This window comes from Bubalus kerabau, chromosome X, assembly GCF_029407905.1.
Source record: "Bubalus kerabau isolate K-KA32 ecotype Philippines breed swamp buffalo chromosome X, PCC_UOA_SB_1v2, whole genome shotgun sequence".
NCBI classification, from domain to species: domain Eukaryota; kingdom Metazoa; phylum Chordata; class Mammalia; order Artiodactyla; family Bovidae; genus Bubalus; species Bubalus kerabau.
This window is the reverse complement of record NC_073647.1, coordinates 122766707-122783723: the sequence shown is the minus strand read 5'-3', so window position 1 is coordinate 122783723 and position 17017 is coordinate 122766707. Positions and strand designations below refer to the sequence as shown.

The 17017-nt window shown below is 39.5% G+C and overlaps 1 protein-coding gene across 18 annotated transcripts in view; it reads right to left on the bottom strand.

Annotated features, from left to right (window-relative positions):
* PRRG1 (proline rich and Gla domain 1) overlaps positions 1–17017 on the bottom strand; it is a 466522-nt gene that overhangs the window by 143843 nt on the left and 305662 nt on the right. For 16 of the 18 annotated variants that reach the window (XM_055565379.1, XM_055565378.1, XM_055565374.1 and 13 more), the window contains one exon: positions 14531–14696. The exons of the other annotated variants lie outside the window; for them this stretch is intronic. In XM_055565379.1, coding sequence (XP_055421354.1) covers positions 14531–14678 — 148 coding nt within the window. In that variant the 5' untranslated portion in view covers positions 14679–14696. The remainder of the gene's footprint in view (positions 1–14530; positions 14697–17017) is intronic. 18 annotated transcript variants of the gene reach the window in all.

Sequence of the window (17017 nt, the reverse complement as noted above, 5' to 3'; positions counted from 1 at the left end):
AAGACCTTCCAGATGTGCAAGCTGGGTTTCAAAGAGGCAGAAGAACCAGAGATCAAATTGACAACATTCGCTGGATCATGGAGAAGGCAAGGGACTTCGAGAAACACATCTACTTCTGCTTCACTAACTACACTAAAACCTCTAAATGTGTGAATCACAAAAAACTGGGGAAAATTGTCAAAGAGATGAGAGTACCAGACTACCTTACCTGTCTCTTGAGAAACCAGTATGCAGGTCAAGAAGCAACAGTTAGAACCAGACATGGAACAACAGACTGGTTCAAAATTGGGAAAGGAGTATGACAAGGCTGTATATTGTCACCCTGCTTATTTAACTTATATGCAGAGTACATCATGAGAGATGCTGGGCTGGATGAATCACAAGCTGGAATCAAGATTGCTGGTAGGAATATCAACAACCTCAGATGTGCATATGACATGACTCTAATGGCAGAAAGTGAAGAGGAACTAAAGAGCCTCTTTTTGAAGGTGATAGAGGAGAGTGAAAGCATTGGCTTAAAACTAAACATTCAAAAAACTAGGATCATGGCATCTGGTCCCATCACTTCATGGCAAAGAGAAGGGGAAAAAGTGGAAAGAGTGATAGATTTCATTTTCTTGGGCCCCAAAATCGATGCAGGTGGTGACTACAGCCATGAAATTAAAAGACACTTGCTCCTTGAAAGGAAAGCTATGACAAACCTGACAGCATATTAAAAAGCAGAGACATCACTTTGCCAACAAAGATCCATATAGTCAAAGTTATGGTTTTTCCAGTGGTCATGCACAAATGTGAGAGTTGGACCATAAAGAAGGCTGAGTGCCAAAGAATTGATGTTGTCAAACCGTGATGCTGTAGAAGACTCTTGAGAGTCCTTTGGAGGCAAGGAGATCAAACCAATAAACCCTAAAGGAATTAACCCTGAATACTCATTGGAAGGACTGATGCTGAAGCTGAACCTCCAATACTTTGACCACCTGATGAAGAGCAGACTCACTGGCAAAGACCCTGATGCTGGGAAGGATTGAAGGCAAAAGAAGGGGGCATCAGAGGATGAGATGGTTAGACTCAATGGACATGAATTTTAGCAATTCCAGGAGATAGTGAAGTTGAGAGGAGCCTGGCATGCTGCAATCCATGGGGTCGCAAAGAGTCGGATACGTCTTAGCACTGAACAACTATAATTGGTAATTTGGTATTTATTAGCAATTCAAGAATTTTATAAAATATGTTCAAGAAAAAATATAAAGATTTAAATTAAAAAATATTAAATGATGTAGCCAATGGCTCAGCAGTAAAGAATCTGCCTGCAATGCAGGAGACACAAGTTCAATCCTTGGGTCAGGAAGATTCCCTGGAGGAGGAAACCCACTCTAATATTCTTGCCTGAAAAATCCCACGGACAGAGTAGCTTGGCAGGCTACAGTCCAGTGTGTCACAAAGAGTTGGACACGACTGAGCACAGCACACAACAAAGCAGAAAAATAAGAAAAACACTTGTTATAATGAAATATATTGAGGGTATATATATTATGGAAACTCTCTTTGGCGGTATGCCTGTCAGATCTTCCTTCAAGAAAGAAGACTGTTGTTCAGCTACAAACAGTAGGTGTAGCTGGTAGGCTCCAGTTAAATCATCTTCAGGATGCACCTCAGCTTTTGAGGTGGGAGGGGGTTATGCATGCTTGATGGGTAACTCCCCACCATGTGAATGAGCATGGTGGGGCACTAGAGCCTGGCTATTCCTGCCCAAGGTGAGACTCAGTCTAAGGAACAATCTTTGCTCTGGAGCTCTGTTGGGTTCGCTGAAACTTGATCAGATCTGTGTTCTGTTGTGAAATTTTCTCTGACGTGCTTCCTCCTCACTTTCCTTTCAAAAGTGTCAAATCAGCATCTTAGGACCAAGGTTTTCTCTGCCCAAGCCTTCCTCCCCCATTTATCTTTCAGAGATGTTACTTTTCCATCCTTCCCCCAAACCTCTTATAATCCTGTCTCAGATTTAAATTTCTGGAGGTCCCAAACAGGCATACTCTCTAAGCTCTAACTGCATTAAATTTGGATGATCTTTTTGGTGGCTAAACAGTTCTCAGGTATTGGAAAAGGATAGTCAATATTAATATGGTCCTGTCAATACTAGAATAAAAGTTAAAATAATTATTATACATATAAGTTGTATTTCATATTCTTTTATACCCCAGGCTAATTGTCTAGTTTCTGATTAAACAGAATGAGGACTACACAAAAGGTATTCACAGACCCTGATCTTCATGCCAAAGAGCAAGATCTGTGATGAGAATTTGACTAGGGTGTGGTCACCCAGGACTATACCTTAGGGCACCAGCATTTCTTTAGAGGCTGAAAAATTGTACATACCTTTTTAAAAAATAGCTCCCTTTCAAAGAGCTAATGCCACCAATTCTGACATTCATTCCTTCCTGCCAGTCTCTCTACCCACCTCCCCACAAAATGAATAATTACAGCTAATATTTGTTGAGTACTTGCATGCTGGCCACAGTGCTATGTTCTTTACATGTTTATTCCATGTAATCATCACTTCTACCTATTACATTTTGGTTCTATTATTATTCCTGTTTTGCGAATAGCAAACCCAAGGCTAGGAAAGGTTAAGCACTGTACCCAAGATCATGGCTGCCAAGGGTCAAGGACTAGATTAGAATCTAGTAAGTGTCAGATCTTAATTCACTCAGCTCTGAGAGTTTAAGTATCTTCACCTACATATAGAATGGATTTGGGACTAGAATGAAAGTCTTCAGAAACCTCATTTTGTGCTATTGCTTCTAAATCACAATTATCTCTTTTAAGGCTCAGAGTTATGACTCTTAATCTAAGACGTTGGAATTCTGAAATCTTTTAGTCAAACAAACATCCTGCTTTCAGATGGAAAAATCAATGCAACGTTCAAGTGATTTTGTACTTGCCCTATATTTAGTCTGAATGTTTGTTGGTCATTTTGCCTTCAGCTCTAACATGTCTTTAGTTTCATCACAATTTGAGTTGACTTTCCTAAATCCATCATCACTGGGAAAAGAGGGACCAAGTCTCTTTTTATCCTTGGGAAGAAGCCCAAAGATAAGGACTTTTTTAAGTCCTACCTTAATAAATATTGCTGTTGTTGTTCTGGCACTAAGTCGTGTCTGGCTCTGTGACCCCGTGGACTGCAGCATGCCAGACTTCCCTGTCTTTCACTGTCTCCTGGAGTTTGCTCAAACTCATGTCCATTGAGTTGGTGATACCATCCAACCATCTCATCCTCCATCACCCCCTTCTCCTCCTGCCCTCAATTTTCCCCAGCATCAGGGTCTTTTCCATAATAAATATTATTGTACAATATTTACTTCCTTCCTATTAATCTTCCCTTTTGATCAACAGCTGCAGACTTTCCCTAATCTGACCCTCAAAATAGAGAACGTTTTTCCCCAAATAATCACAAAATTTCCATATAGAACATTTTGAGAAGAGCCCAATTCCTAGTTAATAGAACATTTAGATGATTCTATCAACAGCTTCCTGTGATCCCACTGCCTTCCTCACTTCAGTCCACTATAGTCAAACCAGAAGTAGTTAATAAGTTATTCTGATCTTGAATAAGAAAAAGGAAATTCTGATTATTTTGCTGGGAGGTAGTAGTAAATTTCCCTCATTTCTGGTTGGGTAGACCCTTTGGGTGGCCCAGGGCAACACAATAGGCTAGGTCTCAGGAGAGTTCTGACACCATTTACTTCAATATGACTTTTTAAGGTAAGATAACAAGAAAGATGCAACATTGAAATATTTGAAAGTAGGTGCAAAGCGAATCCTTCACCAGCTACAGAGGGTAACCTCAGTATGGAAAGACCTTGGCCCTTATTTTATAAGATGAATGTTGCATGAGCTGGAGCATACAGGATGCCATGGATGACAGGCACATTACTATTTAAAATTAATTTAAAAAAAAGTATGAAAGGTGGCTTCCCTAGTGGTAAAGAATCTGCCTGCCAATGCAGGAGACATGAGTTTGATTCCTGGTTGGGGAAGATCCCACATGCCGAGGGGCAACTAAGCCTGTTTACCACAACTACTGAGCCTGTGCACTAGAGCCCAGGAGCCGCAACTACTGAAGCCCACACACCCTAGAGCTTGTGCTCTGCAACAAGAGAAGCTACTGCAATGAGAAGGCCATGCATGGCAACTAGAGGGTAGCCCCTGCTCACTCCAACTAGAGAAAAGCCTGCACAGCAACCAAGACCCAGCTCACCCAAAAATAAATAATAAAATATATTTTTTATAAGTATGGAAGGAAAGAATGAGTGGGGCAATACTTATATGTCATGGGAGTTTTGCATCTTTATAGGATTTGGGTCTTATTTTTATGTTTTTAAGCTAATAAATTATAGAAAAATAAACCAACTTGTAGGAGAATCCCTCATCAAGAGCAATTAGGATTGGAATTGGTTTAATAATTGGCAAAGTTGGCTACAATGGAAAACTGAAAATGTCCTTTTAACATAAGACTAGATGTACATTTATTTATCAGTCTTTTGACCTAAAGCCCAGAAGTCTTCTTTGAGCATGGTTCCATTAATAGATGGTCCAGTTTTTTGAGATCTCCTGTATCATTTGTCTAGTGGTTCCTTTCATCCCCTTCCTCATATCCCTCCAACCTCTTGGTTCCATTGTTGTATTCCATATTTGGTTGCCAAATCTCCCTCCATCTCCCTCTCATAAGAACCCTTGTGAATTAGTTGCTCAGTTCTGTCCGATTCTTTGTGACCCCATGGACTGTAGCCCACTGGCTGCTCTGTCCATGGGATTTTCCAGGCAAGAATACTGGAATGGGTTGCTGTTTCCTTCTCCAGGGGCTCTTCCTCAGTGATCGAACTCAGGTCTCCTGCATTGCAGGCAGATTTTTTACCTTCTGAGCTACCAGGGAAGCCTGTGATTACATTTAAGACTCAGTTAAATAATTCAGAGGATTCCTAGGTGGTGTGAGTAGTAATGAATCCACCTGCCAATGCAGAAGGTGTTAGAGACCTGGATTGGATGCCTGAGTTGAGAAGATCCCCTGGAGGAGGGCATGCAACCCACTCCAGTATTCTTGCCTGGAGAATCCCTTGGACAGAGGAGCCTGGCGGGCTACAGTCCATGGGGTCGCAAAGAGTCAGACATGACTTTAGTTCAGTTTAGTTGCCCAGTCGTGTCTGACTCTTCTCGACCCCATGAATTGCAGCACGCCAGGCCTCCTTGTCCATCACCAACTCCCAGAGTTCACTCAAACTCTCATCCATTGAGTCAGTGATGCCATCCAGCCATCTCATCCTCTGTTGTCCCCTTCTCCTCCTGCCCCCAATCCCTCCCAGCATCAGAGTCTTTTCCAATGAGTCAACTCTTCGCATGAGGTGGCCAAAGTACTAGAGTTTCAGCTTTAGCATCATTCCTTCCAAAGAACACCCAGGACTGATCTCCTTTAGGATGGACTGGTTGGATCTCCTTGCAGTCCAAGGACTCTCAAGAGTCTTCTCCAACACCACAGTTCAAAAGCATCAATTCTTTGGTGCTCAGCTTTCTTCACAGTCCAACTCTCACATCTATGATCACTGGAAAAACCATAGCCTTGACTAGACATGACTTAGCATGCAAGTAAATGATGCAGGCTAATTTTCCCTCCTCAAGATAATCAATCCACAAAGATCCTTTCACTATGTTAGATAATATAGTCACAGGTTCCAGGGATTGGGATGTGAATATCTTCGGGGTTCATTCTTCAGTCTATCACACATGGCTTAATTAGAGACTAAAGAACAAATTTCCCAAAGTAAACTGAAAAACTAATCAGGTCAATGTTTTCAACAGGGGTGCCTAGAATGCCTAAGCTGTGAGGAACTAAACAGTAATTTAACTTTTAATAGCAATTTAAGAAGTTTGGTAATGGAAGATTTTTAGATTGAAGTTGGGAACTTGTAGCATACATGGCTCGTTTCTTTTAAAAAACAAAATCTATTTAAAACTTAAGAAAGAAAATCCTCCCAGTGTACCAGAACCTGAACTAAAAAGAAAAAGAAAATCCTCCCTCTCTTATGCTTTCCTCTTGCCTTCCTTTGCTCTTATTCCACTCTTCCTTCTTCACTTTCTTTTCTCAGTTACATGCCTCTATAAATTATTTCATGAGTCTATTTCTTGAGCTTTTAGTCATTGCTGCTACTAAGTTGCTTCAGTGGTGTTCAACTCTGTGCGACCCCATAGACGGCAGCCCACCAGGCTCCCCCGTCCCTGGGATTCTCCAGGCAAGAACACTGGAGTGGGTTGCCATTTCCTTCTCCAATGCGTGAAAGTGAAAAGTGAAAGTGAAGGCGCTCAGTCGTGTCTGACTCTTAGCGACCCCATGGACTGCAGCCCACCAGGCTCCTCCTTACATGGGATTTTCCAGACAAGAGTACTGGAGTGGGGTGCCATTGCCTTCTCGGTTTATAGTCATTTCTTATTCAATTTTGAGTTCAGCAAGAAAAAAAAAACCTCAGCATGATTTTTTCTGTTATCAATCCTAAATGGAAGAGCAGTAGTTATTTGAAAAGCGATGCATATAAAATATATAATCAAAATAAATATAAATGGAATAATTTATTTATTTTTTTTGCATCCAGTGAAGAATTTGTCAGATTGCTCTTTCCCAACTTGGGGCATAAATTAATTAGTTTTGCCTTATCCTGTTTGTTTTTTTTTTTTTTAGTATTTAAATATTCTTGATTTATTTTTTAATTTATCCTGTTAGTTTCTGAAGCATGTTGGCTACTCTGAAGTCCCATAGGGCTTTTAGTGCTAATGTTATTAGTCTTTGGTATGACGTCAATTTTTCTATTTTGGGGACTTATGAGCTATCTCCAGCATTTATTCTTTTGAGGAACTAGCATTTAAGAGATTTTTCTTGATCTAAGAGATTTTGTTTATGGCTCATCACTTCTTTTCTTTCCCTTAAAAATGGTAAAACTATACCTTCCTAAGTGAACAATGTAAAGAAATCGAGGAAAACAATAGAATGGGAAAGACAAGGGATCTCTTCAAGAAAACTAGATACCAAGGGAACATTTCATGCAAAGACGGGCACAATAAAGGACAGAAATGGTACGGACTTAACACAAGCAGAAGATATTAAGAACAGGTGGCAAGAATACACAGAAGAACTATATAAAAAAGATCTTCATGACCTGGATCACCACGATTGTGTGGTCACTCACCTAGAGCCAGACATCCTGGAGTGCAAAGTCAAGTGGGCCTTAGGAAGCATCACTATGAACAAAGCTGGTGGAGGTGATGGAATTCCAGTTGAGCTATTTCAAATCCTAAAATATGATGCTGTGAAAGTGCTGCACTCAATATGCCAGCAAATTTGGAAAACGCAGCAGTGGCCACAGGACTGGAAAAGGTTAGTTTTCATTCCAATCCCAAAGAAGGGCAATGCCAAAGAATGTTCAGACTACCGCACAATTGCACTTGTTTCACATACTAGCAAAGAAATGCTCAAAATCCTTCAAGCTAGGCTTCAACAGTACATGAACTGAGAACTTTCAGATATACAAGCTGGATTTAGAAAAGGCAGAGGAACCAGAGATCAAACTGCCAACATCTGTTGGATCAACAAAAAAGCAAGAGAATTCCTGAAAAACATCTACTTCTGTTTCATTGACTAGGCTGAAGCCTTTGACTGTGTGGATCAGAACAAACTGTGGAAAATTCTTCAAGAGTTGGGAATACCAGTCCACGTTACCTGCCTCCTGAGAAATCTGTATACAGGTCAAGAAGCAACATTTAGAACCAGACATGGAACAACGGACTGGTTCCAAATTGGGAAACAAACACATCAAGACTGTATATTGTCACCCTGCTTATTTAACTATTATGCAGAATACATCATGCCAAATGCCAGGCTGGATGAAGCACAAGCCAGAATCAAGATTGCTGGGAGAAATATCAATAATCTCAGATATGCAGATGACACCACCTTTATGACAGAAAGTGAAGAAGAACTAAAGAGCCCCTTGATGAAAGTGAAAGAGGAGAATGAAAAAGTTGGCTTAAAACTCAACATTCAAAAAATGAAGATCATGGCATCTGGTCCCATTACTTCATGGCAAATAGATGGGGAAACAATGGAATCAGTGCCAGACTTTAGTTTCTTGGGCTCCAGAATCACTGCAGATGGTGACTACAGCCATAAAAGTAAAAGGCGCTTGCTCTTTGGAAGAAAAGCTATGACAAACCTAGATAGTATATTAAAAAGCAGAGACATTAGTTTGCTGACAAACGTCCGTCTAGTCAAAGCTATGGTTTTTCCAGTAGTCATGTATGGATGTGAGAGTTGGACCATAAAGAAAGCTGAGGGCCAAGGAATTGATGCTTTTTAACTGTGATGTAGGAGAAGACTTTTGAGAGTCCCTTGGACTGCAAGGAGATCAAACCAGTCAATCCTAAAGGAAATCAATCCTGAATATTCTTTAGAAGGACTGATGCTGAAGTTCCAATACTTTGGTCACCTGATGTGAAGAGCTGACTCATTAGAAAAGACCCTGATGCTGGGAAAGATTGAAGGTGGGAGTAGAAGGGGACGACAGAGGATGTGATGGTTGGGTGGCATCACCGACTGGATAGACATGAGTTTGAGCAAACTCTGGGAGATGGTGAAGAACAGGGAAGCCTGACATACTGCAGTCCTTGGTGTTGCAAAGAATTGGACATGACTGAGCCACTGAAAAACAACAATACCTTTATAACATTTGTACTCTATAAGGGAACAAAATCAGCCACACCAAAATGTGTCTCTTTGAGATGTGGATTATTTCAAGCTGAAAACAATCAAGGTCTAAAAGAGTCAGGATCAATCTTTGACCTTACACCTCACTGCATGAAAGAATTTAGATAGAAGTCCCATTCTCAGAATAGAGCTACCACTAGAGATATGTAAAGAACATGGGCTAGATGTACTAGGGAAACACAGCAGGGTCTAGAGATCAGGGTCCACTCTGTGTCCCATGGTCTCTGTGTGGCCCAGCAAACATTTGGTTAGCAAATATTTGCTTTTCCATCTCTGTGTGAATTGCCTACCTCCTCTTTGAAGTCCCAAACCACCACCCCTACTTCTTTAGCTGAAGATGGTATTGAAGGTGAGGGTTTCAGCCATTTTGGCAAGTTACTGAATTTTGCTGGGTCTCTTCTATGTCTATATGTTATTAAACTTTTGTTTGATTTTCTGCTGTTAATCTGTCTGATGTCAGTTTAATTCTTAGACCAGCCAGGAGAACTTAGAAGGATGGAGGAAAAAAATTTCCTGAACCCTTTTCATTCATTTAGTTGCTTTACGCTCTTCTAATATCAATGTCTCAAATCTCCCATTCTCTCCATTTCTACAGACTGCCTCCTCAGCTAACCAGCTGTTTACGATTCTGTAGTGGATTTGCTCTCTCTCTACTTCTAAATATCATCAAGTTTTCAGTGTATAATCTTTCTAAATTGTAAACAATGATTGAATGATGGGACTTTGAGTGTTTTTTCTTTTTCTTTTAATCTTTTGGGGGATTTTTCATATACTTTATATTGTATAAATTCTAGAAAACATGATATGTAATATATTAATATAGAACAATATATTACTGTATTATAATATATGATTCTAGAAATAATATATAACATTATAATATATAATATAACATATTCTAAAATATTATTAAAATAATATTGTATTTTTATTAAAATAAGTTCTTGATAAAATTACTGTGACAGATCTGGGCTCTTTTGGAAAATAATTTCTGATCATTTCTACACAAAAATACTATCCTGTGTACAGAAATCACCATATTCCTGTATCTTTTGGGTTTTCTCTCTCTACTTCTCTCCCTCTCTGTATATATGTGTGAAAGGAGTTTTAAAAAACTGTTTTAAACATTAACTTAGTGAAACTGAGGAAAGAGGTTAAAGTTTGTTACAATAATAAAACAAAACCCACCAGATAAATGATGAAAGATCAGCTAAGATATTCCGAGGTTAAAAAAAATTAAAACCCAACTGTAACAATAAAATAATTCATTCATGGTAAGTCCAAAACCTGATGGAGGGAATATTTTTGAGGGGAGAATGAGTAATCGATGGAGAACTTTTCAAGCTTTGGGATTCCTAAATGGATTACATATAGGCCAATCCTGCATGTTAGGGCAGGGAGCCCCAAGAGAGAAAGGTCAAAGCCAAGTCCACTAGCCAAGCCTCCTTGGGGTTGAAGGACAATGAGCATGAAGGTAGCCCCAGCTGCACCCCCTCAATGGTAAGTTCCCAGTGCTCCTACCCTCCATATAGGCTGTAGATTACCTTCTTGTACATAAAAGCTATTAATACAGGATACTTGGGGCTGGTGCACTGGGATGACCCAGAGGGATGGTACGGGGAGGGAGGTGGGAATGGGCTTCAGGATGGGGAACATGTATACACCCGTGGGAGATTCATGTTGATGTATGGCAAAACCAATATTGTAAAGTAATTAACCTCCAATTAAAATAAATTTATATTAAAAAATATTAACAAAAAAAGCTATTAATATATATAGTGTATCAACAACTACAGACTCTATTACCTCATAATATAGAGTAGGTTGCTAAGACTACTGAATAAAGGGAGCAGAAAGAACATCTTATAAAACACTCCCTCAAATATCTATAAATAAAGATATTACTCTTTATTGTTAAGTAGGTCTCTTTGCTTTTTTTGGATCAATTGCAGAAATACTTTTCTGAGGTAGTCTTGATCTCATCAATACTCTTGTGATATGCAAGAAGTAGCAACTATTCCTCCCATTAAGAAGAGAAATGTGGACTAAAAATTATCTTTCTTTGCTTCCTGTGTGTGTGTTAGTCGCTCAGTTGTGTCTGACTCTGTGACCCCATGGACCATGTCCTGCCAGACTCCTCTGTCCGTGGGATTCTCCAGGCAAGAATACTAGAGTGGGTAGCCATTCCCTTCTCTAGGGGATCTTCCCAACCCAGGGATCGAACCCGGGTCTCTTGCATTGCAGGCAGATTCTTTACTGTCTGAGTCACCTTGGAAGCCCTTTTCCCTCTAATACTATCCTCAATGAAAAGGAGAGCATTGCACATGCAGCACTATGTATTCACCACACTACTTCATCTTCCTGGACACACAGAAAGACAATATTTCCAACCTCCTTTGAAGATGGATTGGGACCATTTCACTGAGTTCTTGCCAATGGAATGTAGACAGAAATGGCATATGCCATTTCCAAGTCTGGCTATAAAAAGCATGTGTAGAAGCAACGTTCTGGTTCTTTCTCTCCTAATAGCAGAGGTTATGCAAGCCACATGGTTACATGGGAATACAACAAACTGGTGGAAACCCGGATCCCTGAGTCACTAAACAGAAGAGACCCCTGCCAACCCACATCAGACTTTAAGGTAGTAAACCTATTCTGAGGTCCAATGTTTTTATCTATAATGACTTAGAATCAAGGCCACAGCCTTTGTGTTTACTTCTCATCTTATGTCTTCTGCAATGCCACTTATTCTTCCTTCAAATATTCTTAATTTATAATATGATTTTCCAAGTAGTATTGCTCTCTTTATTATTTTACTCTCTTTTGAAAAGTCTATTTTTAAAATATTTAAATAGCTTATAGAAAAGTTATATCTGGGAGGCTCCCTTTTAATAGCTACACTGATTATTTTTATTATATTAATTAATAATAGCCCACTAGTGAAAACACCATATAAACTTTTATAGCCATTAAGTTCATTTTACAGCTGTCATATTTGAAGTCACATAGAGCTATAGAGTTTTGCTATTACTATAGCTGAGTAGCTCTACTAGATCCAATCCTGCCACAGGAAACAATTAAAAATTCTGGGGAAAAAAATAATATAAAACAGTGACTGGGAAGCATTGGAGAATAAACAAAAACAGGAGGTCTTAGAGGGAACTCAAAACTCAAAAGGAGGAACACTGCACAGAACCAGTTTAACATCCATTAGACTGAGGACAAAACAAAGATCTCTCTACGTGGAGTGGCTAAAACTTGAATAGAAAATCTCCAGAATTTCTGGCCTCAAGAACTAGAGGACAGAATCCAGGGCAACCACAGACACTGGAAAGGAGGGGCGTGACAATGAAAAGGAGACAAGTTGGGGGTGTATCCATTTCTCTCTATAAATTTTGCTCAGCTCTGTGGCTGACCCTTGAACCACACAGGGGCTGGGGTAGGCTCAAATTAACAAAGTTTTATCTGTGAGAGCTGAAATTTGAGATGTCGCCACCTCAGGAGATTCAGACCGTGAAGTCTGAAACCAACCAAAGCACATACCTGATTTGAAAACAAATGAGCAAAATATCAAAACCAACTCTTCAGGAGACTATAGCAGAATCCAAATCTCCATGATATAACATTCACAATAGCCAGCAAAAATCCAAAAGTATATAACAAAACAGGAAAACGTGGCCCAATTTTTAGCAGAAAAGATAATCAACAGAGATCAACCCTAAGGTGACTCAGTTGTCTAAATTATTACACAAGGATATTGTAATTGTGCTCAGGGAATTAAATAAAAATACCTCCAGAATGAATGTAAAGACAGGGGCTCTCAGCAAAGAAGTAAGAACTATAAATAGAACTCAGTGGAAACTGTAGAAGTGAAATCAGATAGAGTGGCAGTCCACCTCTCAATTATGAATTACAAAGAAAAATTAATTTTTTATTACATAGCTGTAAACAAGGAAGAACAAAAAGCATTGCTCAGCACCCAGCTCTAAGTCATTACTGACTGACCAGGCACCCTGAGAGGAATTCAGGATGAAAAACAGGATGAGGTTCTCTGTGCTTTGGAAAAAACAAGTCCCCTTAGATAGTTAGATCCATACATAGAAAAGCACTCAGATCATTAACTTGAGATATCTGTTCTTTGCGAATAGCAGTAATCTTTTACCAAGCTGCATGCTTGACTGCATGATTCCCTAGCCAAATGTCATATGCAAACAAGGTTTCTTCCTCTTCCTTCTTGAAGCAGTTCCCTCAGAGCTACAGAGAGGCTGTCTCCTTGGGCTATCGACATGTACACATGGCTATATTTAAAATGGATAACCAACAAGGACCTACTGCATAGCATAGGGAACTGTAATAACTTAATTGGGAAAATAATTTGAAAAAGAACAGATATATGTATAGATATTGGAGAAGGCAATGGCACCCCACTCCAGTACTCTTGCCTGGAAAATCCCATGGGCAGAGGAGCCTGGTAGGCTGCAGTCCATGGGGTCGCTAAGAGTTGGACACGACTGAGTGACTTCACTTTCACTTTTCACTTTTATGCATTGGAGAAGGAAATGGCAACCCACTCCAGTGTTCTTGTCTGGAGAATCCCAGGGACGGGGGAGCCTGGTGGGCTGCTGTCTATGGGGTTACAAAGAGTCGGACACGACTGAAGTGACTTAGCAGCATGTACAGGTATAACTGAATCACTTTGTTGTACACCTGAAACTAACACAACATTGTTAATCAACTATACCCCAATATAAAATAAAAAGTTACAAAAAACAAACAAAAAACCAACTCATAACTCTGATAGAGTGCATTTTTCTCCCAAGTCGACATAGCAAGGAAAGGAGCAAAGTGCCCCCATCACTCCCTATACTTTTCTCCAAACTCCTATTATGAACTAAGCATTGAGAAGAGTCTGAGAGTATGGGGAGAAAGATATAAGGAGAAATGGATTCACTTCACTTCCATAAAGGAGTTTAAAGTCTTAGAATTCTGTGAAATGAAATCCATTCACCTTTATTATGAGGAATGTAACAAAAATATCTGTTACAAATGATTTATATATTGTAACTGGAGAGTATTGGAAAATAATCCTTTTTGAGAGAATATTAAAACTCTTTGATAGACATAGTTATTTTTCATATCTATTTTCATGAGAAATCATTTCAACAGGCTTCACATTCCAATTAGAGTAACTCCATGCCATATGTAGTCCTCAAACCATTACTCTCAACTGATCTTTCTTCTTTTTAATCTTATTCTCTCGCAACTTTTCTAGCAAAACCCATTTCCCCTTAAGGCCAGTCTTTTACCATTTGTTTCATTAAGAAATCTTTAGTTTACAGAGAAAAATAAAGTTAATTACAAAAGTAGTCAGTGGGTGACAAGTGGAAAAACAGGATCAGGGAAGATGCTGAAGACGCATAAATGCTACAGGAATCTTAGAGGAGAGGAAGAGAGTTTCAAGCCACACTCTGAACAGGTGAAATATCTTTCTTAAATTATTACTCATATTCTGGAAATACTTTGTGAAACTATATGAAATGTGTTAAACATTGTCATAACATTATATTTTATGCATTCTAAAAACATCACATTGCTTTAAAGGATGAGAAAAAGCTACAGTGATGCTTAGATGTACACTGCACTGCACTGCTGTTTTCTAACATTTCATTTTGTGTTACAGTAGCTCTTCATGACATACTTATTATGAAATTGACATTTTAATTTTACCTGATGTCAGGTGTTGGCATTTTAATCCTGTCAGGCATCTTTTCTTTTTATATGATGATCTCAATGAACGCTCTGCTTTGTTCTTTTCTTTTGTTTTCAATTCCATTTCAAAACATACTGCATATTTTTTCTTCCTTTGTTCATACATTTAACAGCCCTCCAGTACCTAAAAAGAAGAGTAGATAAAACACAGAACAGTCTTATGGACTCTGTGGGAGAGGGAGAGGGTGGGAAGATTTGGGAGAATGGCATTGAAACATGTAAATATCATGTATGAAATGAGTTGCCAGTCCAGGTTCGATGCACGATACTGGATGCTTGGGGCTGGTGCACTGGGACGACCCAGAGGGATGGAATGGGGAGGGAGGAGGGAGGAGGGTTCAGGATGGGGAACACATGTATACCTGTGGCGGATTCATTTTGATATTTGGCAAATCTAATACAGTTATGTAAAGTTTAAAAATAAAATAAAATTAAAAAAAAAAAAAAAAAAAAGAAAAAAAAAAAAAAATAAATAAAACACATGTGGATATTGTAGTAAAGGTAATTAACTGTAATTTTAAAAAGATAATATTTACAAAGCCAAAAAATTTTAAAGGAGAAAAAAACATAAAAAAATAAAAAGGACAACATTCGTTAATAACATGATTCCTCTTTATCTCTGCCCACTTTCTCCCTTAGCTGATATTTTTAAAAGTCCACAAGAGATCTTCATATAGCTTCTTGGATTTATTTTTCCTCACAATTCTCAGAACAAAGAATAATTGTGCCCCAAGGCTAAAGGAACAATGACACTTCTGCTTATTTTTCTTTAAAAGTGAGCTATTGTTTCTGCTGTGTGCATTCATTGCCTTTCTGATTCTCTTTCAGAGCTTTTTACTGTGTAAAACATTTGTTGCAGGCTGATGTATTGAAATCACAGATTGCAAATATATTTGGAGTTTTATTTATCTTGTCAGAACGGGGTGAGACATCATCTTTCTGATGAAACACACCAACTTAATACTGCTTTTTAAATTAAAGCTTGTGCATATAAAATGCCTGTAGAAAGTACCTGTGTTGAAGGGTCTCCAAGACCATCCCTGCTTTCAGACATTCACTAGAAAGACTCATAGGACTCAACATGCAGTTGCACACATCGCTAAGAATTATTACAGTGATGCAGCATGGATATACAGCCAGATCATGAAGGGAAAAGACACAATCAGAATCTAGAAGAATCCACATGCAGGCTTCCTTTTGTCCTCTTCCTGTTACTAAATCAAATTTGGGTCTACTTGCCCACTGACAAGCAAAGCCAATCTACTGATAACAGGTGGTGGTGAAAGAAGTACAGCATTTATTTGCAGGGCACCAAACAAGGAGAGAGCTTCCTTGGTAGCTCAGATGGTAAAGCATCTGCCCGCAATGTGAGAGACCCAGGTTCAATCTGTGGGTCAGAAAAATCCCTGAGTTGGGAAGATCCTCTGGAGAAGGAACTGGCAACCCACTCCAGTATTCTTGCCTGGAAAATCCCATGGACAGAAGAGCCTGGTGGGTTACAGTCAATGGGGTCGCAAAGAGTTGGACATGACTGAACGACTAACACTTTCACTTTCAAACAAGGAGAATGGGCAGCTCATGCTCAAAAGACTAGAACTCCTTGATGGCTTTCAGGGCAGAGTTTTTGAAAGGCAGCATTTGGGGTGACTGCTGCAGGATACAAAACTTTCTTCTGATTGGTTGGTGGTAAGGTAACAGGGTGATGTTTTGGTAATCTTAATCAATCATCAACCTTCTGGTTCCAATCAGTCTGAGGTCTACCTGCTTGTGGTCAGAATGTAGTCACCATCTTCCAGCTAGGTGGGTAGTCTTAGTGTTTGCAGAATGACTCGAAGATATATGTCAGATTATTATGTGGATTCTTTACCAGCTGAGCTACCAGGGAAGCCAAAATCACAGCAGACGGTGACTGCAGTCATGAAATCAGAAGAGGATTGCTTTTTGGCAGAAAAGTGATGACAAACATAGACAGTGTGTTAAAAAGCAGAGACATTACTCTCCCAACAAAGGTCTATATAGTCAAGGCTATGGTCTTCTCAGTGGTCACATACGGTTGTGAGAGTTGGACCGTAAAGAAGGCAGAATGCCAAAGAATTGATGCTTTCAAACTGTGGTGCTGGAGAAGACTCCTGAGACCCCTTGGACAGCAAGGAGACCAAACCAATCAATCTTAAGGGAGATCAACCCTGAATATTCCCTGGGAGGACTGATGCTAAAGCTGAAGTTCCAGTATTTTGGTCATCTGATGTGAACAGACGACTCATTGTAAAAGTCCCTGATGCTGGGAAAGATTGAGGGCAGAAGAAGAGGGTGTCAGAGGATGAGATGGCTGGATAGCTTCACTGATGTGATGAACATGAACTTGGGCAAACTCTGGGAGATGGTGAGGGACAGGGAGGCCTGGCATGCTACAGTCCATGGGGTCGCAAAAGTTGGACACAATTG